The 20,849-nt window shown below is 42.2% G+C and overlaps 1 protein-coding gene and 1 long non-coding RNA gene across 26 annotated transcripts in view; one reads left to right on the top strand and one right to left on the bottom strand.

The window, feature by feature from the left end:
* The window catches only part of DTNA (dystrobrevin alpha), a 199,308-nt gene that overhangs the window by 22,143 nt on the left and 156,316 nt on the right, over positions 1-20,849 (bottom strand). For 16 of the 25 annotated variants that reach the window (XM_082234769.1, XM_082234787.1, XM_082234789.1 and 13 more), the window contains 5 exons: positions 16,329-16,406; positions 15,002-15,094; positions 5,927-6,014; positions 2,995-3,107; positions 1,763-1,876 (listed from right to left, as the gene is read on the bottom strand). In XM_082234769.1, the coding sequence (XP_082090895.1) occupies positions 1,763-1,876; positions 2,995-3,107; positions 5,927-6,014; positions 15,002-15,094; positions 16,329-16,406 (486 nt within the window). Of the gene's footprint in view, positions 1-1,762; positions 1,877-2,994; positions 3,108-5,920; positions 6,015-15,001; positions 15,095-16,328; positions 16,407-20,849 lie in introns of all 25 variants that reach the window. The other 9 variants (XM_082234792.1, XM_082234786.1, XM_082234771.1 and 6 more) reach the window with 4 other exon arrangements.
* The window catches only part of LOC309539080, a 204,004-nt gene that overhangs the window by 141,875 nt on the left and 41,280 nt on the right, over positions 1-20,849 (top strand). The window lies entirely within an intron of this gene.

Below are 20,849 nucleotides of genomic sequence, written 5' to 3'. Positions count from 1 at the left end.
TTCCTGCTTGGCAGGGGGGTTGGACTCGATGGCCCTTGTGGTCTATTCCAACTCTATGATTCTAATGGATCAAATGTTTACCGGCTAAAAGTCTGCCTACACAAAAGGCTGACATTTCCTGAACGTCCTGGATTTTTGTCAGAATCTGCTCTCCTTCTGCCATTGCGAATTCAAGTTGGTAAAGCCTATTTAACTGTCGGCTGAAAAAGAAGTTGCTTTTTCAATATGTGTTACTCTAGCTCCTGGGATTCCTTTCCCTGGTAATTCAGCTATTCCACAAGGTCTCCTGATCCAGGACAAACTGATGCCACACTGCTGAGTATGATCTTGCATCTATTTGCTGATTATTTGGCACAACACACATTGCCTCAAAAGTGCATTCACATACATGTTCATTCCCTGCTGACTAGAGTATCAACAGATACAGGTTCAAACACTATACTTTTCAATGTAAGGAACATGTTCAGTGTCCTTTAAGGAGGTACTAACTTCTGGGTTTTTTTTTTGTTTTGTTTCTTTTAAAGTTGAGTGATAATTGGGGATAACATAGAGCTGCTGAAATAACTTAACGAGCACAAATCATGATGAATGCTCAATAGAAAAGGATGTCTGGAAGAGTCCTTACAGACATTATCTTAACTTCCACTCTCAACTTCTTAGCCAACTAGAATGACAATTTAATAATTACCTTCAGTTTACTGGGCCGACTTTTTGAGCTTTCATGGATCTTTTGACCCCCCCCCCAGCAAGAACAGCCTTTAAGCAGAATGCAGATTAGTGTTCTAGTCAGTGCTTTTCTTCGAGAAAAAAAGGTGCTGGTACTGCATACCTTTGCGTACCCCCAGAAAAAAGCACTGGTTGTAGTTCAAAACACCTGGAGGGCCCTAGATTGCCAAAGCCTGGTGTTCAGGTTAGAGAACCAAAGTGATATTTTTATTAGAGAACCTGGGACTGTGAAATAGCCAGTACACTGCACAAAACACTTGGGGAACAACCACATAGTCCCTACTTATATTTTCATTATGTTGAGAAGCTTTCATTTGGCTATTTTGCAAATGTTGTGCAAGGAATTAAAATAAGCCCCTTTAACTGTTAATTAACTATTACTATTCTGACCTCACACAAGCTTGGACAGATACTGCTTCCTGTGACATTGCAAATTAAAATGGAGGACAGATCTCTGTTGACAAAGCTCCCTAAGGACATCCAGTGTCAATAAATTTAAAGAAAGTTATTATGTTTTTTTTTTATCTGTGAAGCAAAATCAAAGAAATGCAAAAACAAGCACCACACACACTGGCTTACCCCTAGGATGGTGTACACAGGATTACAGCCTCAGAGAGTCAAGTAAAAATTCCAGCACTGCATAATCAAGGGACTTTTTTTTTTTAAAAAAGTAAAACTATTTCACCCTATTTGTAGTATTTTAAAACACATTTTAGGATGGGTCTCCAAAAGGGAAACAGTTAAACTTGAACATTGATCTTGATCACTTTCTAATCAGTTCTACAACACTAATGCTGCATGTTGCTGCCATTATTTTTTTCTAGTTAGAGGAAGAGTTATCTTTTGACAACTCCATTAGTAAAATCAATAATGCAAAACACAACCTCAAAACAATATATGCTACCTGGTAGTGTGCCCTACTGAACTCAATGTGGCTTATTTCTGAGCAGAGATGTGTAAGATTGTGTTATTATTATTTTTTATATAAAAAACCTCTGAAGTCATTGGCTGAATATAATATACTGTATGTACTTACCTCAGGAGCCGAAGTTCTGCCAGGAGAGTAGGATTCTGCGCTGCCTTCTCTGGAGTGGGTTGAGACGCCTGCTCATGTTCAAGTCGCAGCCTGTGAATCTCTTGTAAGATTTCTCTTACAGAAGTAGAGAAGAAGAAGAGGTAAGCCGTCAGTAACGTTTTCACCGAGAGCCCCTCTAAATGACCTGTTTATTGGGCATTCATCCTGGCTTGTGCCTGCACAAAAGCACATCAGGAGCAGCTGGTGACAGGGGAACTGCTTCACTAACTGGCAGGTGGGTTACTGTTGCTTGCCTCGAGGGAGAGGCGGCAGGGAGGTAAATATGGTGCAAAAGCACCAGCAGGAGCACCTAGTGTGTTTGCACTGTGCTGACTTCCCTGCCACCTAGCTCCTCTCTCTCTTGGTAAGCAAGAGCGTCCCACCTGCCTGGAAGATAGCACAGCGCCTTCACTCTCGCGTGATGCAACACTTCTGGATTTACCTAGTTGGACTCTGTTGAACATTCTTACTGATTTGTTTGTGGGGTGGTTAAACAATGATGAGCATTTGTCCTACATTCATTTCGATTTCTTATGGGGTGTTTATATGTATTCTCATTAGCCAATTGTTCATCTCACACTTTTCAATGCATTTCCCCATCACTTAACAAACCACAAAGTGTCTGTTTCTTCTTTTTTGTTATGCTAGAGCAAAGGTTTTCATTTTTTTGGGGTCCATGGTTCCCCTGACCAACTACATTCTTTCTGTGGCACCCCTGTGGGGCTCAGGAGCCCAGTTATGTCACCCCTTGCCTGCAGAGCTGGCAGCCTCTCACCCTTTTTCAAACACCCTCCCTTGTGGAGTGTTCCCTCAGCCTCCTCTCCTCTCACCTCTCATTGCGAGTCCTCCAGGCAGCCTCTGCTGCTGCCCCTGGACTCTGAGATGCCTCCCCCCTCCCCATCCCAAAGAGAGGTACCTCTTCACACTGCCCCAAAATCTGCTACATGGAAAAACTGAAAGCTCAGATGCTGCAACTAGGAGGCACTGCTTAAGTACAGATTGTCTTATTGTATATAAAATTAAATCCAAAACCCAGAAACAAACAGTGGCCCCAGTGTATTATACTGCATCTATAGGTTCCCTCATGACAGACTCACCACAGTTTTGGTCAACTCTGCCTTGATACTTGATACATTTTGTTTCTATCTGCAGACATACATTTAGCTTGGAGGTAGGTTACAACAGACTCTTACCTGTTCTTATTTTCAAGTTCTGCAATAAGCTGTCTTTGTTGCTTATTAGCATCAATAGAGAATGAGATATCTGGAGCACCTCTCTGTTGTGGTTGTGGTTGCTGTTGCAGTTGCTGGAAGACAGGTTGTTCATGTCAATAACAATGGCAAATAAAAGTATATTGTTTAAAGATAGACATGCCCATCTTTTGTCCTTTCTGTATTCATACACATATTAACCATATGACTGATATCGTACAGCAATGCTTGTGTAAAGGTGTTTATTCAACTTCAATTAATTACAAAAATTTATACCCTGCCTGATTTTCAAAGAAACTCAAGGTGGTCCACACAATACAAAAACAAAACTGAAATCCCCATCATTCCCTTTCCCACTGTAGCCTTCTGCACACCCACAAAATGTGCTCTGGAGGATTGAGGTAAAGAAGAAGAAAGGGAAATCCAATTGTGTGACCAAAAGTCCACTGTGTGATATTGGGTGGAAGAACCAAATACATACACCTGAGACACTGCACTGAAAGTGACTAGCAATTAACTGATTTCTGGCCCACATAAATTATTTTGGCCTTCATTCCATCCAGTCACACTTCTCTCATAACCACTTGGTTAATTGACAGTATCTGTTAAGAATTTCCTCAGAAGACCTTGTGGTCAATCTCCCTCCTTCCCTGTTCCTCCTCATGACAGAAGCACTCCTTGGTTTACGACACCATCAGTAATCAAAAAGTCAGGATAATATTTGGCCATTGGCACCGTCTACGTAGCTGGTGCTCCAGTGGCAAAGCTATAGAGAAGATGCACACTCTCAGCCTAGTATACCTGAAGGAGCGTCTCCACCCCCATCGTTCTACCCGGACACTGAGTTCCAGTGCCGAGGGCCTTCTGGCTGTTCCCTCACTGTGAGAAGCCAAATTACAGGGAACCAGGCAGAGGGCCTTCTTGGTAGTGGCGCCCGCCCTGTGGAACGCCCTCCCACCAGATGTCAAAGAGAACAACAGCTACCAGACTTTTAGAAGACATCTGAAGGCAGCCCTGTTTAGAGAAGCTTTTAATGTTTGATGTATTACGGTATTTTAATATTTTGTTGGAAGCTGCCCAGAGTGGCTGGGGAATCCCAGCCAGATGGGTGGGGTATAAATAATAATAATACTACTAAATTATTATTATTATTATTATTATTAGTAGTAGTAGTAGTAGTAGTCTGCTGTTCCCCTCCCATTTTGAAGACAACTGAGATGAGTAACAAGGGGAGGGGGAAGGAGCTCATTACTTGCTAACTATCAATAGAATACTAGCACAGCTGAAGCAGTCCTGGCTATATTGAACAGGGTCAGTTGGGGAATGACAGCATCACAGAGGCCTGAGGCCACAGCACTTGAAACATACCCAACAAAATCTGACTAACTAATGCTCTGAATGTATTCACTGGCTGTATTTTAATCAGAATTGCACATAAGTAGCTATGGATTCAAGTGATTTTACTGTTCCAAGTGCTTAGCAAATAAGTCATAATGAGCATGATCTCACTTTCTTCTCCTAGATGGAGAAGGTCCTCTGGTGGGTGGCACAACATCTCTGAAAAACCTCTTGAAAAACCTCTGCTTGGTGGCACTAGCCAATATTTTGTTCCACTGATGCAAGAGAACTCTCTCTACAGCAGTAGTGACTTTCCTTCAACTGTCATGTAATAATTTTCAGAGACAAGTCTCACAGAATGACGAACATGATAAGTAGCTTTTACAGTGAGAAACTGTGCTGCACATGCAGCAATGGTGGGGGAATAATGTCTGTCATTAACTGGAAATCATGGTCTATTTTAGGGATGACTGAGTTCTTCCAAAGTCCCCTTGGATTAGCTTGGAAATGACCTGAGCCCTCAAAACCTGGATCATTTCTCTGAGGCAATCCAAGGCCTGGAAATAGAAACCCCATTCTCAGCCTGTGATACTTGCAGGAATATGTTTTGGAGGATGAAAGGACAAAGCGAACAGTAGTGGTGATGGGGAACCCTACCTGCCGCTAAGGACCCTCTTGTCCTAAGGGTGTTATGTGGCAGATGGGCCTTGGATTTTGCTTTTGCCCCTGCAGTATTGCCAAAGCAGCCTCAGAGATTGAGCATTTGCTGTGGCAGCAGCCAGAAATCATGTATGCTCACAGAGATGTCAGTATTTCCAATCTTCAACTTTAATGCGACAATCCTAACCCACCTCAGCTGGGAGCAGGCACCACTGAATTCAGTAGAACTTCCTTCTGAGTAGTCATGTGCCTTTCGAATGGTGACTGGGAGTGGCTGCCGAGACCACATAACACCAGTCTTGAAAGACCTACATTGGCTCCCAGTACATTTCTGAGCACAATTCAAAGTGTTGGTGCTGACCTTTAAAGCCCTAAACAGCCTCGGCCCAATATGCCTGAAGGAACGTCTCTACCCCCATCGTTCAACCCAGACACTGAGGTCCAGTGCTGAGGGCCTTCTGGCAGTTCCCTCACTGTGAGAAGCGAAGTTACAGGGAACCAGGCAGAGGGCCTTCTCGGTAGTGGCGCCTGCCCTGTGGAACGCCCTTCCATCAGATGTCAAAGAAATAAACAACTATATGACATTTAGAAGACATTTGAAGGCAGCCATGTTTAGGGAAGTTTTTAATGACTGATCTTTTAATGTATTTTTTAATTTTTTTGTTGGAAGCCACCGGAAACCCAGCCAGATGGGTGGGGTATAAAAATAAATTATTATTATTATTATTATTATTATTATTATTATAGATTGCAGTGACTTCTAGACTTGTGCCAATCAATCTTTCAGCATGGCTAGAGATAGTTCCTCCTAAGTAAACAAGCCTATCCCAGGGAAAAGTGGTAGCTTTCCTCAACCCTTTTATTTCAGCAAGTTCAAACAAAACAAAACCACCTTCTCCTAATGAAAGACACTTACTGATGAAGTAGTCTCGGCTGCCAGTCTTGCTGCATACCTTGCGATCAGTCTGTGCTCTTCATCTAGACGGTTTGGGCTGTCGAGCAAACTGTTGTGAGGGAAGGGCAAGCAAAAATTGGGAGAGACATTAATATATAGGTCGAGAGGAAAATAGTCCGTAACCTATATAAAAAAAGTTACATAATAGAGGTTAATAAAACTATGAATCATGTGGAGAATGTGGACAGAGGAAAATTACTCTCTCTTGAAACTCTAGCACTCAAGATTGCTTCGTGAAATTCCCTGGCAGTTGAATCAGGCCAGACAAAATGAAGTATTAATATATTGCACAATTAGCTTGTGGAATTCATGGCTAAAAGATGCTGTGATACGTGCTGACAGAGGCAGCTTCAAAAGGATTTGACAAAGTTCATGGAGGAGAAGTCTATCAGTGGCTATAAACCATTCCAGCTAAATGCATCTCCCAAGTTCAGGGATAGTATACCTCTAAACACCATGGGAAATACTAGAGGAGGGCAAACAGCTGCTTTCCTGGCCAGTTTTTGGACTTTCCAAAAGCATCTGGCTGGCTACGCTAGGGAAATGGATGCTTGACCTGGAGCTGATCTGGCAGGGCTTTTCTTATGTTTCCAGCATGGCCTCTTTGCCATTTTGAATTTTTAAAAATCAAGTAAACTTATTTTCCTCCTTCAGGAAGCTTATCTTTGAAAGTAAAATATTTTTCTTTTGAAGATGAAGTATCTTTAATATCTTCTTTCATGTTTGATGTTACGTTAACATGTTGTAACTATCTCCCAAAGGGAGCTAAAGGCACATTTGCTTATTCTTTTAGGCTACTGCGATTCGAATATATTTACTGTAACATTAAACATTAAAGAAAACATTAAATATATCGATTCCTAACAATGAGTGGTAACTTTACAGTACAATTCTATGCACATCTATTCAGAAGTAAGTCCCATTAGGTTCAATGGGACTTACTCCTAGGTAAGTGTAACCTTAATCATAACCCCAGGATTTTAACCTTAGTTTATTAGATTTTAAGATTCCTCACATTGTCTTTACGGTAATGAAAGAGTACCTATAATTATGTTTTGGTGATACATAAATTAATAGATGAATTGTCAATAAATGGATTAAATTTAAATTAAACTGGTTGACAGTCCTCTTTTTATTATAACTTATTAATGGTTATTGACTGCTCAGAAGTCAGTCCTACTGAGCTCAGTGATGCTTATGCTATGGTAAATGGGTATAGGATTACAGCCCAAGACTCCATTTTTATGCTCTGTTCCATGGGGGAAAGCCCCACTGAGCACTGTGGGACTGACTTCCTGCTAAACAGAATTGTGTTGCGTAGCTTTAAGTTGAATTAGCAGTGCAAAGTCATGAATGTTTAGTCAGAGGCAAGTCCCACTCTAATGTGACCGACTCCCTGGTGTGTTTAGACCTGCAGCCTAAACTACTGATTAAATGAAGTAAAGCATGCTGGTTTTAATGTCAATAACAATTCTTTAATGAGTAGTACTCCAATTAAAAATTAATACAGTTATGAGGCATATGGACATGTATTTGTATGAGATTTTCCTTCATATGAAACTTTTTGAGGTATTTAAATGCTTCAGCTTTGTTGATAACGCAGGATTTATCTTTGAATCTGGGATGAGACAAAGTTCTGCAAATTTTATCTTCTACATCACAACACACTGTTTTCTAAATGCAAGGTAAGAGACCACTGGGAATTCTGTGTATGGTTTAGATTGTCTTGCTACAGACACACACTCTCTCTCTCTCCACCCCCCCCACTCCCTTGAGAATGGATTCATCCTTCAGTAAAAACCATCTGCTTAAATGGTGCATGTATAAAAACTGAAACTGAACAAAAAATGTGAAAGAAACAACACTTGAGGAAGAGTGAAGATAAGTGTTTCATTCAGGACAACTTATTAGAAGCAAAATTTTCAGTCATATAGTTTTTAATTAAGCACCGATATGATAAGTTTTAAAAAATCAATAGATTGTGTTCAAGAAAATAAGCATGGCAAGGCAGAGTAGATGAAGGGCCCACAAGGACACTGTTGGAGATGCAACCCATGTCTGTGTCCTTTATACGTACAGACACACTGTGACCACAGTGGCCTGGTTCACACACACACTGCTAAGCAAAATCATGGCACAGCACACACAAGCAAACATGGGGGTTCTGGGAAGAAGACAGTGGCCGTGTTGCTCCTCCTCTGGTTCTACTGCTGTTGCGCTGCTATAAGATAAGCCATGGTTTGGCCTAGCAGTACATCCAGACTTAGGCTTGTGACAAATCAAGAGCAGTAAGCCATAGAACAAACCTTGGGGAGATCAAGCCTAAGTTTGAATGTTACACTAAACCAAATCAAGGCTTAGCTCACAGCAGTGGAGCAGAACTGGAGGAAGAGTGATGTGGTTGTGATCTTCTTTAATAATAATAATAATAATAAATTTTATTTATATCCCGCCCTCCCCAGCCGAAGCTGGGCTCAGGGCGGCTAACAACAATCAAAATAGCTCAACATTCTAAAACATTCATTATAAAATTAATTAAATCAAATTAAAATCAAATTAATGGCAACCATCAAGCAAAATTTTGTGCAGATTGCCAGAGGAGGGGGTCAGGCTGCGCCCTGACAAAAGGCCTGGTGGAACAGCTCTGTCTTGCAGGCCCTGCGGAAGGATGTCAGGTCCTGCAGGGCCCTAGTCTCTTGTGACAGAGCGTTCCACCAGATTGGAGCCGCGGCCGAGAAGGCCCTGGCTCTAGTTGAGGCCAGCCTAACCTCTCTGAGGCCTGGGATCTTTAGGGTGTTTTTATTTGCAGACCGTAAATTTCTCTGTGGGACATACCAGGAGAGGCGGTCCCGTAGGTACGAGGGTCCTAGGCCGTATAGGGCTTTAAAGGTTAAAACCAGCACCTTAAACCTGATCCTGTACTCCACCGGGAGCCAGTGCAGCTGGTACAGCACTGGATGGAGATGATCTCGCAGCGAAGACCCCGTAAGGAGTCTCGCCGCGGCATTCTGCACCCGCTGGAGTTTCTGGGTCAGTCTCAAGGGCAGCCCCACGTAGAGCGAGTTACAATAATCCAGTCTGGAGGTGACCGTCGCATGGATCACAGTGGCTAGGTCAGGGCGAGAGAGATAAGGAGCCAACTGCTTAGCTTGGCGGAGATGAAAAAATGCCGCCTTTGTTATAGCTGTAATCTGCGCCTCCATAGAGAGGGAGGTATCGAAGATTACACCCAAACTCTTCACGGATGATGCTGGCACTAATTGCACCCCCGCAAGAGACGGGAGTTGCCCCCTCAATCCCATATCGCTCCGTCCCAGCCAGAGGACCTCTGTCTTCGAAGGATTTAACTTCAACCGGCTCCCACGTAACCATCCAGCCACAGCTTCCAGACATCTGGTCAGTGTGTCTGGGGCCGAGTCAGGATGGCCATCCATCAACAGATAGAGTTGGGTGTCATCGGCATACTGATGGCAACCCAGCCCAAAACTCCGGACAAGCTGGGCGAGGGGGCGCATAAAGATGTTAAAAAGCATCGGGGAGAGAATCGCACCCTGAGGCACTCCACACACCAAGGAGTGGCGCGATGACAATTCCCCCCCAAGCGCCACCCTCTGTCCCCGACCGGAGAGAAACGAGCGCAGCCATTGAAGGACTGTGCCCTGGATCCCCACGTCGGCAAGGCGGCGGTCCAGGAGTTTGTGATCGACCATGTCGAAGGCTGATGACAGGTCTAGAAGAATCAGCAGTCCCGACCCGCCTCGATCCAGCTGCCTGCGGAGATCATCTGTTAGGGCGACCAAAGCTGTCTCGGTCCCATGGCCAGCGCGGAAGCCGGACTGGAATGGGTCGAGAGCAGATGTTTCATCCAGAAACCTACCAAGCTGTTCAGCAACCGCTCTCTCAATCACCTTACCCAGGAATGGAAGATTCGAAACCGGGCGGTAATTGGATAGATCTAAAGGATCTAATGATGTTTTCTTTAAGAGCGGACGCACCACTGCCTCCTTCAGTTCCCCTGGGAATATCCCAGTGCCAAGGGACAAATTGATGATATCACCCAGGGGGGCCCGCACCTCGTCTGGACACGCTCTAATCAGCCAAGACGGGCACGGGTCAAGAGGACAGGTGGTGGGCTTTCCAGCTTGGAGGAGTCTGTCCACATCGGCTGGGGATATCCGGTCAAAGTGGTCCAATACTGGACCCGAGGACAGTCGAGGGGCCTCCAGTTCCTTCATTGTATCCAAATTGGCAGGGAGGTCATGGCGGAGCAACAGGACCTTCTCCGTAAAAGAGCTCGCAAATGCCTCGCAGCTGTGTGTCGAATTGTTATTTAAATTTGGCTGTCCTTCAAGGGACGTTAAAGACCTAATTATACTAAATAATTGCGCCGGGCGAGAGCTAGCGGAGGCAATGGAGGCCGAGAAGTAGGACTTCTTAGCGGCCTTCACTGCCATCTCGTAGGTTTTCATAAAAACCCTATAAGATGTTCTTGAAGCTCCGTCACGGGCACCCCGCCATACTCGCTCTAGCCGTCTGAGGTCCCGCTTCATTTTCCGAAGCTCCTCGGTAAACCAGGGAGCCCGGTTTCTGCGGGGTCGCAGAGGGCGCCTAGGTGCGATCTCATCGATGGCTGCCAGGAGCTGGATATTCCAGCCCTCAACAAGCTCAGTCAATGAGTCGCCAGGGGGAGCAAGGTCCCGCAAGGCCTGACGGAATCTATCAGGGTCCATCAGCCTCCGCGGGCGAGCCCAAATTGGCTCGCCACCTAAGCAGGGTGGGGGTGGAAAATGAATCCTGGCTTTCAGTGCGTAGTGATCAGACCATGGCACCTTCATCGAGGGAAACATGATCACATCTATACCAGCGCCAAAGATCAAATCCAGCGTGTGGCCTGCTTGATGTGTGGGGCCCGAAACAAACTGGGAGAGCCCTAGTGTCGCCATGGAAGACACCAGGTCCAGAGCCTGTGAGGAGGGAGTGGCATCAGCATGGATGTTGAAGTCCCCCAGTACCAATAGGTTGGGGAACTCCAAGGCCCAGCCGGCCACCGCCTCCAGCAGGCCTGACAGGGTGGCTGCTGGTGCGCTAGGTGGCCAGTACACCAGCCAGACAGCCAAGCTCACCTCGGAGCCCCACACTAGGCCAACACATTCAATGCCAGGGATCAATGGCGATGGTAGAGCCCTGAAAGAACAGTCTTTTCGGATTAATAATGCCACCCCTCCCCCCCGGCCCACAGTCCGCGACTGGTGGAGGACGGAGAAACCCGGGGGCGCCATCTCTCGTAAGGTAACAGTTTCCCCTTCGCGCACCCAGGTCTCCGTCACACAAGCCAGGTCAACCCCCTGCGAGGTGAAGAAGTCTCGCAGGGTGGCGGTTTTTTTGCCTATAGACCTGGCATTGCACAACACCAGTGACGGAGGTGAGTAATCCTTGCTCACCCTACCCTCGTTCCTCGGGATGGGGCGCAGATTGGAAGGGGTACGAGCATATCCATATCTCGATCCCCTTCGCCTATGACATCCTTTCTAGGAACCCACATATTTGCTTGTTCCCAATAAGCCATGGTTTGAATTGTGCGAACTGGGCCACTGTAATTATAAGGGAAGGGTGGAGGAGGTGCAACACTGTCCCCAAGAAAAGTATTCTACTTTTTCCCATTAAGAGTAGATAGCAGTTAGTCACAAATAAGGAAGAAAGGCTGAAGCTTCACCACAGTTACCACAGAGTCTGGTGGTGTAGGCAGGATCCTTCCTTCCAAATATTCCATGCATGTCTAATAGTGCCTATTGAATTGTGGGAGAAAGTAAAGCAAAACTGCTTCCAAATATGCTGTGAAAGGCCAGGGGTATCCCAAATAATTCTCGTAGTGAAAAAGTCATTAGATAGGATGGAAAAAGTCATTAGATAGGATGGAAAACCAGAACAATCCTATATATCCTCTCCTCTAGGCAAGTCAAGAGGTGACAATTCCATCACTTGTTTGCTGTCATGACAACAGAACATATGAACATACACTTGGACACTGTGGTTGCAAGTTTGTGGGAGAAAGTAATTCTATGTATTATTTTGATATATACTTGTATAATATTAAGTGGGAAAGGGCAAGGCAACACCACTAGTTATTTCTCAGTTGATAGATTTTCTGAGACTACTAGAGTCTGCTAATTCACCCGAAGTCAACTCAGATGGCTCAAACAAATTAGTCATATCACACTTGCCTGGGAAAGGAAACAAAGACACCCACACTCCAGTAAACACAAGCCACTCTGATTTGAAGGAAAATTACTCCCTGTGCCCACATGCCAAAAATAAATGCAAGTTAAAAGTACATTTCATTTTTGAAATTTGCATGAGAAAAATGTTTATGGAACCAACACGCCTCAATCTTGGCTATTCAAATATCTTGATTGATTGAAGTCATTTATGTCCCTCATGTCAGTGCAGCCCTTTGGGGACATTACTCCTATTTAACTGCGAGTATCCTTGGAGTTGTCAACTTTTCAACTGGCTGCTGTAAATACGTCTCTTAGCAGAAGGTTGATGCACCAAGATTAGCAAGTGATATTATTTCCATGCCATGAAAGTTTCAGAAATTCTGTGCATTAAACATACAACAGCAGGCTAGGGCAGCTAGCAATCCATTCAATATCACTGATGCCTCCCAGACCATTTGGATGAGGCTGTACAGTATGTAGAGTTCAGAACTAATGTTATGTTAGCATCTGTGAAGATATGCTGTTTTGCTTAATTTGAGGATTTTTTTTTGTTTTTTAGTGTTAGTATTTCATTAGGATGATAATGGCTTTTGGAAATGGATCACATGCACTGTGGCAGTATCAGGCATTGCTGCTACATGTGATCATTTGCTACCACACTGAATAGCAATCAGACCTGTATTGGATAAAGCTGTGGCTTGCATTCAAATGGCAATGGAAGATTCCCAATTGTCTCTACTCTGCATGCTCCATTACTTGTTATAAAAAGTTGCCCTAAACCTTTATCTGAGTTTGTCTCTTTGCAATTTCAACTAAATTGCTTCTGGTCCTAGTATCAGTGGACATAGTGAACAGTGGTTTTGCTTCCTTAGACTGTAAGCGGCAGACCTTTATTAGTTAGAGCTGGGAATATTGTGGCCTGCTGTACAAAAACTTTATGGCCACTTACCAATTCAATGCATAACCACAGACAATAGCAGACGGACAGTATCAGGACTGATGCCAGTCTTTATATATTATATAATGCTCAGGAATAACATATTGCCTGAGCTCTTAAATATTCAGAACTATGCACTTCTCCACTCCCTACCACAAAGCATTATGCAATACATGGTTAAGTCTGTATCAGTGTGTATCTGAAGAAGTGTGCATGCACACGAAAGCTCATACCAAGAACTAACTTAGTTGGTCTTTAAGGTGCTACTGGAAGGAATTTTTTTATTTTTGACTATGGCAGACCAACACGGCTACCTATCTGTAAATGGTTAAGTCTGTTAGCTAATTTTGCCTGTTAATATAATGGGAATGACTGGTGCTCTTTTCAATCAAGTACGTTAATACTGAAATCTTTGAATGTCAATAATCATATGTTTTGCACTACACATTGCTTCAGTTTGAACTATAAAGGATTTCATTATTTCTTTACCCATCCAAACCTTCAAAAGCATTCAATTTAAGGGTTTATCATGGCACACAGTTTCTTCTCCGCACTGAGCATGTGGACTCAAACTACATCAGCTCCATCTAGCAAGTGTATACAAAAAGGAAAGGGCCTCAATTTGACTGATATCAAAAACAATTGGCAAGTAAATGGCTATAGCTAGCAAGAAGCATAGACAGAGCAGGATGGCTTATTATACCAGAACACTCTGTTCAGAAAATGCCCATCAGTTATCTAACCATGTAAAAGGATATATTCACATGTCACAACACAGGGAGCTTTCCAGTCTTACATCAAAAAAGGCGTCCTTTTAAATGTCTGCTGAGGAAAATGTGTTTTACAGAATCCAAAACCAAGTTTAAGTCATGATCCCATACCTTAAATACTCCATGAGTGTGATGCCCAGCCTTCATTATTCTGTAGACACTATAGGGTGGACCACCACATGCTTTCAACCAACCTTTTATCAACTGCTTTTGAGATCAGCCTAAGGTACAGCTCTACAGTGGCAACAGAGCAGGCAAATAAAAAGTCCTCTCATTCAACCACTGTATTTCTTCACTTGAAAAAATATTCCAAAGAATACTTGAATCTGTGCATTCTGTCGTACACACTCTAGCATGGACTAACTGATAGGGTGTTGGACCTGAGGGATTTGAGATGAAATTTCTGCTTAGCCGTGAACCCCTTGGATGCTTGGATAAGTAACTGTCTTTATCTGAAACGACTGTTTTAGGTATAAACAGCATAAAGCCAGGAAAGCAATATGCACATTAAAAGCGCAAAAGAAACGATTATTAGTAACAACCACTGCCAACAGTACAATCTGAAAAAACACCTAATTATGCTGATTACTGTATTTGGATTTAATGCTGCTTATTCATCAAGGCATTCAGATGTCACTTCCATATAAGAAAGTTGTAGATCAATATGTAATGAGGAACATACACTTTATGTGAATTGAAGAGTGATGGTCATGTGTGTCTTTTCAGTGAAATCATGTGCCTTTGACAACTGGATGTGAGAATTTTCATACAGATTTCACACAAAAAGAAACTTAAGAATATTCCTTACATATGCAGCAATTCTGTGGTGGCTCATGTAGATTGTCACCCAGTTGGTCAGTTAGTAGGACAAATGGGTCAGAGTATGTATAATATTGATAAGCACACTAATGATTGCCTTTTAGAGACTAACACAAATCAATGTGCATGGTAGTGATTCTACTGTTTGTAATATTTAACAGTGCTGAAATCCAATGGAACGAGGACCAGGCCAGTCAGTTTAGTTTCTGCGCAGTCCTTTGAGGAGTTGCATTCTGTAATGGCCTGGATCCGTCTCTAAAGTTCCCCACCAAGGTGCCCAGCCTGCACTAACCGTGAGGGGTTGTTCTGGAGCATGTTGACATACAACCCAATGAGAACATGTTCATCAGCCAGCCTGTCTGCAACATCGAGGCTATACTGTAACCTGAAACAGGGTTGGGGGGAAAAGGGTATAGTCCGGACAGACAAAGAGAAATAAACAGAGAAAGCAGGAGCAAGTAAGAGTGTGAAATGGGAATTTGTAAAATGAGCAGTCAAATGTATTTTCTCTCCATAAAACAAGTGTTGAAATGGTTATCAATTCCATCCAATCAAGGTAGAACTTAGAGATATTAAGAAAGTGGGCCTGCAAGACAAGAATATCAGCACCTACAAAAGCTAAAGCAGCAGAGATGCTCAAGGACCATGCAGGATCTGGCCTTGGATTAGTGCTACAATGAAGCATAATTTAGAATATAAGAAACTGCTAACCTTTAGCTCAAGTACTAAGCACACTTATTTTAAAGGGGAATTCAACTGACATCAGTCAGGCGAGCCAATCTACACATGCAAAAAGAAACAAACCAACAACCATGTGACACAGTTCTTAGAATGAACCATTTCAAATGATACGTAGAAGACTACATGTCAGAATGCTTGCCCACGCAAAATGTTTTTTGGACCTAGCAAACTAGTGGTTAGGTTAGAACACTCTCACACAAAGTGCAAGGTTTTTGTGGCTGGGTATGTTTTGATGCGAGGGGGTCAAACAAACATGTGATTTCCGCCAGAGGCATAGCTTGGGGTATGGTGGCGCACTGGGCACCACACTGTGGGGGCAGCACTTACAGCGCAAGCCACATGTCTCTCCTGGGAGTGATGCGGTGGCTCGGGTGCCTGTAGGCTCTGAGCTGCCTCAAACAGCAACGTGGGGCTTGCATCTGCCCTACAGCTGACGAAGCGGGGGCCTCCATGAAAGCTCCACTTGCCCCACCCTGTGGGCAGCTCGTGCCACCCAAGGCGCCCAAGCAGGTACTGCACCCCTGATTTTCCCAATATAGAATGAAATGCTACAGTCCTAGGAACTGTGCACTCCATTATCTTTCGATCTGTATAGATTGGCTCTTAGGACTGAAGTGCAAAATTTAACTACGCATACACAAATCTACATCAAAATGTAGAATTACCTGTATTTTAAGATGTCATAGCAAGACCTCAAGTGTGCTACTATATTTCATATGTCTCTGTTTATTTGTGCTTAATCCAGCTGGCAGATAAATTATGAGGAAATTAAAATTCTCCCGTTGATACGTTTTTTGGAATGCATAGTATAGTAAGAGGAGAAGGCATTTGCTTTAGTTGTGTTAGTGCAAGCTACTGATGCACTTTTTAAAACTTACCCTTTGCCTTTCAAAAAAGCTGGAGCAGCCCTAGCCAGCAATTTGTTCTGCTCTACTTCATTATTCTTGTAAGGAGAGCTAGTTAATGAGACAGGACAACTAAGACAGTAAACCATGAAGGCTGAAATCCACTGAACTCTACAACATAGGTAAGTTATTTAAATAACAGATAATGCTAAAATTGCTCTAAAAGTCTAAAATGGACTATCAGATTTGTACAAAACAGAATGGTGATTTTCTACAAGTCTACTTCTTTGATTTATAAACATTTTAGAGGAAGCTGATACATCCTAAGCTTCAGCCAAAATGGTTTCTAGAACCCTATTTAAATTGCAATCCTACACATATCTACTTGAAAATAAGATCCACCGAGCTCATTGGAGCTTAGGAAGGTACATTTAGGTTTGCAGCCTTAACTTGTTAAGCTGCAAGCCACGTACTGTGTGGAGTGAGACTTAATGCTGCCAACTCTTTAGAAAGCATTTTCTAGGGTAGCATTTCAGCTAGGCGGGGTGGGGATGAAGTTAAGACACAGTTCTTCTCTTTGCCATTATAGAAGGATATTCTCTCCATTATGGATGATCTCCAAGAAAATGTTCACATTGAACAAGTATTTTTGAAATGACCTCTGATTTAAACATAGTCAAGTATTACGATCTTATATAGTGCTCTACCATGCTTATTTGTTATTATATTCTTTTACGTTTGCATTTTTATGTTTAAATATATACAGAACCACAACAACATTTCTTGATGCAATTCTGAAACACGGCATAAATACTTTTTTCTGCTCCAGGTTTTCCATTCCGATTTCTCCATTCCATAGCAATCCTTTCATGCCAGCTATTATAAATAAAATGCATATTATAGCCAAAGGGCTGTGTGCCATGTATAGGAATGGATTTCTCCATTTACAACATTATATAAGAGGCGATTAAAGTAGTTGTGGTATAATGGAGGAGAATCCTTTCCTTACTAAAATCTGTTTGGGTTCCATTGAAATTGATGGCTTAGAAGTGAATATTTTAGCACACTAATTTGGAAGCAGTTTCCGATGAAATCATGGGAAAAACATATGAAAAACTATGGTGTTCCATTGTTCAACTGGAACTCCATGAGTGCAAGGGAATACGCTATTCTTTTTAATACTGGGAATGTTCTATGTAAAGGAGAATTGTTCCATGCGCACAATGTAAGTCTTCAAATTTCAGTAGAAGAGCAGCACTTCATATGCATATTGGGGGCCCATATCTGTATCTAGGCCACAGGATCCTGGTGAACACGTCAGGTTACAAATGATACAGTGTCTGCTCCTGGTTATGTTTACCACTCAGTACCACTCCAGAAGAGTTATCTATCTGTGGTCTTTCTTTCATGCTTCTAGAATCTGAAACAGATTCCAGTCTCCAGTTCTGCTTAACTTGTGGGTGACACAGGCTTTTGCAGCATGGTTGGCCTTACCATGCATGCACAGATCTCTGTGTCAATGTGATGCATTCATACCATTGTAGAATGCAGGTGGGGGAATCCCCCAAGCAAGCTAAAAAGTCTCCAACATGGTGATTATCTACATCTGTGTACAAATAGCCTATCTATTTTACACTCTCTGTAATGCACTGGAGCTAGTATATTTTTCTGGTGCATTGTATGATGGGGGCAAGGGCAAGGGAAGCAGGGAGACAGCAACCACCAGACACAAAAAAGTGCTGAGAATATTTAGGTAAAATTCTCCTGACCTGTTATGCTTTTTCTAGTTAGTTGAGAAAAAGATATGTCCCAGAAATCATCTCAGAAAAATATGTTCTGAGAGATTTCATCTCAGCTCTAGCTGTATCCTGTAACTTGTATGTTGACATTCGTTTTTCATCAACTAACTGAATAAAAGTGCAAAGAGAGGCTGTATTTAAGTAACATACCAAATCAAAATGATGCCATATTCCTATGAAGGTGAGAAAAATCACCACCTGTTCTAGACTTCTCAGACTGCCAGTGATCTTGCTTCCTTACAAATATTTGTGCTAGCACTGTATCAGTGAAATCTCTTCTCAGTCACAAACATGCCCTGAGAAAGGTTTTTTTTAAAACATACTTTGATATTAATAGAAGGCAGTAGCTAAGCTATGGAAGAGAAATCTTGTTTCAACCTAGTTAAACATGGCATAATTCCAACATGAACACAATAAGGGACCTACTAAGGCTCCCTATCCAAGGCCCAGAAGATGCTATTATCACTCTCTCTTTTAATAATAAGGCCTGGGAGCTAGCCTAGCATTGCATTAGCTGATATGTTCACAGATATGGACCATACAAGTGCTACCTCAAAAATGATATTGTACAGGTGGAAAAGGTACAGAAAAGGGCAAATGATCACAGGACTGGAAAGAGGAAACTTTACAACACCTGAGATTTTTTAGTCTGGAAACAGAGTGGGCATTATAGAGGAGTATATAAGTATTCAAAGTATGGATAGCAAGATTTATTCCCCCCTCTCTCATTGTTGTAGAACCCATGCAATCCAGTAAAGGTGAATTGGAAGATTCAGTACAGACAAATACAGTTCAGATATGGAATTCAATCCCACAAAATGGTAGTAATGACCAGAGGATAAGACTAGCCACGATAAAAGTCTCCTCAGTTATGTGACATAGGCAACTCCTGTTCAGGAAAAAACACACGTTTAAAGACTCATTGGTCTCATGGGGTTAGTTTCACAATTAGATCATGTCCATAATATATTAATGGAAGTGTAGGATGATATTCCATTGCTTTGAAGACTGACAATTTATTGTGCCCGCACACATTCACTTCTTCCTATCTTGACTTACATTTTATATCAGTTTGACGTAACAGTTTGGTTTTAGTTGTTCAGTTATAAAAATGGCATGAGTATGCTTTTAGCTATCTAACAGAAAGAGTGTGACATCTACCATTTTCCGAAATGAGCCTAACATGCACAGTTAACTGGATCATTTATGGTCCTTCTATAAGCTTGTTGTTTCTAAACATTTTGACCAGTAACCTCTTAGTTTCTTTTACCAGGAGAGAAAATATCATGCTTTAAAAATAATAATAATCCTGTCCCAGAAAAAGCACCCAGGGGTTTAGCAAAGTAACTTTGAGTCTAACACCCAGTGTTCAAAATAGGGGTGTTTGTACATGGCATGCAGAAACCATCATTAAAATTTCACATCTCTGCATAGATGCTACAAAGCTACTTTCTGAACATTTGCATTATTATATAATTGCATTATTATATATATTATTATATAATTTCTAACCTAAGAGCACAGAATTGGCACTAAAATTTCTATTCACAATTGTGCCCGTTCATATATAAACAAAACAGTGCATCAAACATTTAAAATTCACATTTATATTTGTATTCTGAGCCCTTGGCCCAATTTAAAGTGAGTTTACAGCTCCAATATCCATGTCACAGTAATTCACAAGTGATAAAATTTGCTCCTGACATCACTTGTAAAAATGTCCTCTGTGGACTAACTGGCTTTAATTAAGTATGTGAAAAATCAAGATAGGTATGGTTCCTGCATGCAGTTTTTTATGCTTGTTCCTGGACCTCCAAAATTGCATACACGTGACTAAGAACATAAACTTAGCCCTGTTGGATGAAAGCAACAGGTCCATCTAGTCAACATGTTTTAACCAACAGCGGCCAATCAGGTACTTTTGGGAAGCCCACAAGTAGGGGATGAAGAACAGGTAGTTTCACCATACAAAAAGAGGCAACACCAGAATATTTATGTGGAAGTTATTTGAGACCATGTTATTCGAGCATCACTGCAGAATGTATGAATCAGTGCTATACACTAGAATTCCACGGGAAAAATATTTATGGGAAGTAAAGTGAAAGAGCAACATAGACTATTAGATTTCAATACACTGGATAGTAAATTATTGTCAAAGAGTACAGATCCTCTAAAATATAATGTCCACAGTGAACAAAGAGCAAGAGATATGTGGTGTACAGTGAACTCAAGTGATATTAAATGCATTGATTTTATACAGGCATTTCACACTTACTGCGGGACTTTCTTCACTACTGTAACATAAAAGATGCTGCTGCTGCTATTTTACTATATTGTTTTGTTACCTTCTTAGTAAGTCAGGGTCACAAACAACAGAATGTATGTAATAACATTCAAGAAACACCCAGGACTGCTCAGATAAAAAGCAGGTTTTATAGATTTCCAAGTTTCATGTTAAAATAATTCTGCACAACTAACCATCTACTTAAAAGTTGACATTATATTTCAATGTCAGTGGCAAGCTGCAGTTTCTGTGTGATATATTTCAGCAGGGAAACAGCACCAGATGAAAAGGTTAAATCCTATCCCCATGCTGTCAATCTGGATCAGAGCCATTGCAGTTGCTTTTTTAAAGAAAAATGTATGGGGAATCCCAAGCACAGGACTCGAACACACCATTAAAACAACTTCTATTTTAACCCTCTGTAGTCCTTAGTGGGTCCATTGGCTATTAGGGACACTGAGAGGCATCACT

Source organism: Podarcis vaucheri (assembly GCF_965113315.1).
Source record: "Podarcis vaucheri genome assembly, chromosome: 8".
Lineage (NCBI taxonomy): Eukaryota > Metazoa > Chordata > Lepidosauria > Squamata > Lacertidae > Podarcis > Podarcis vaucheri.
The sequence above is the reverse complement of the archived record's forward strand: the minus strand, read 5'-3'. Positions and strand labels throughout refer to the sequence as shown.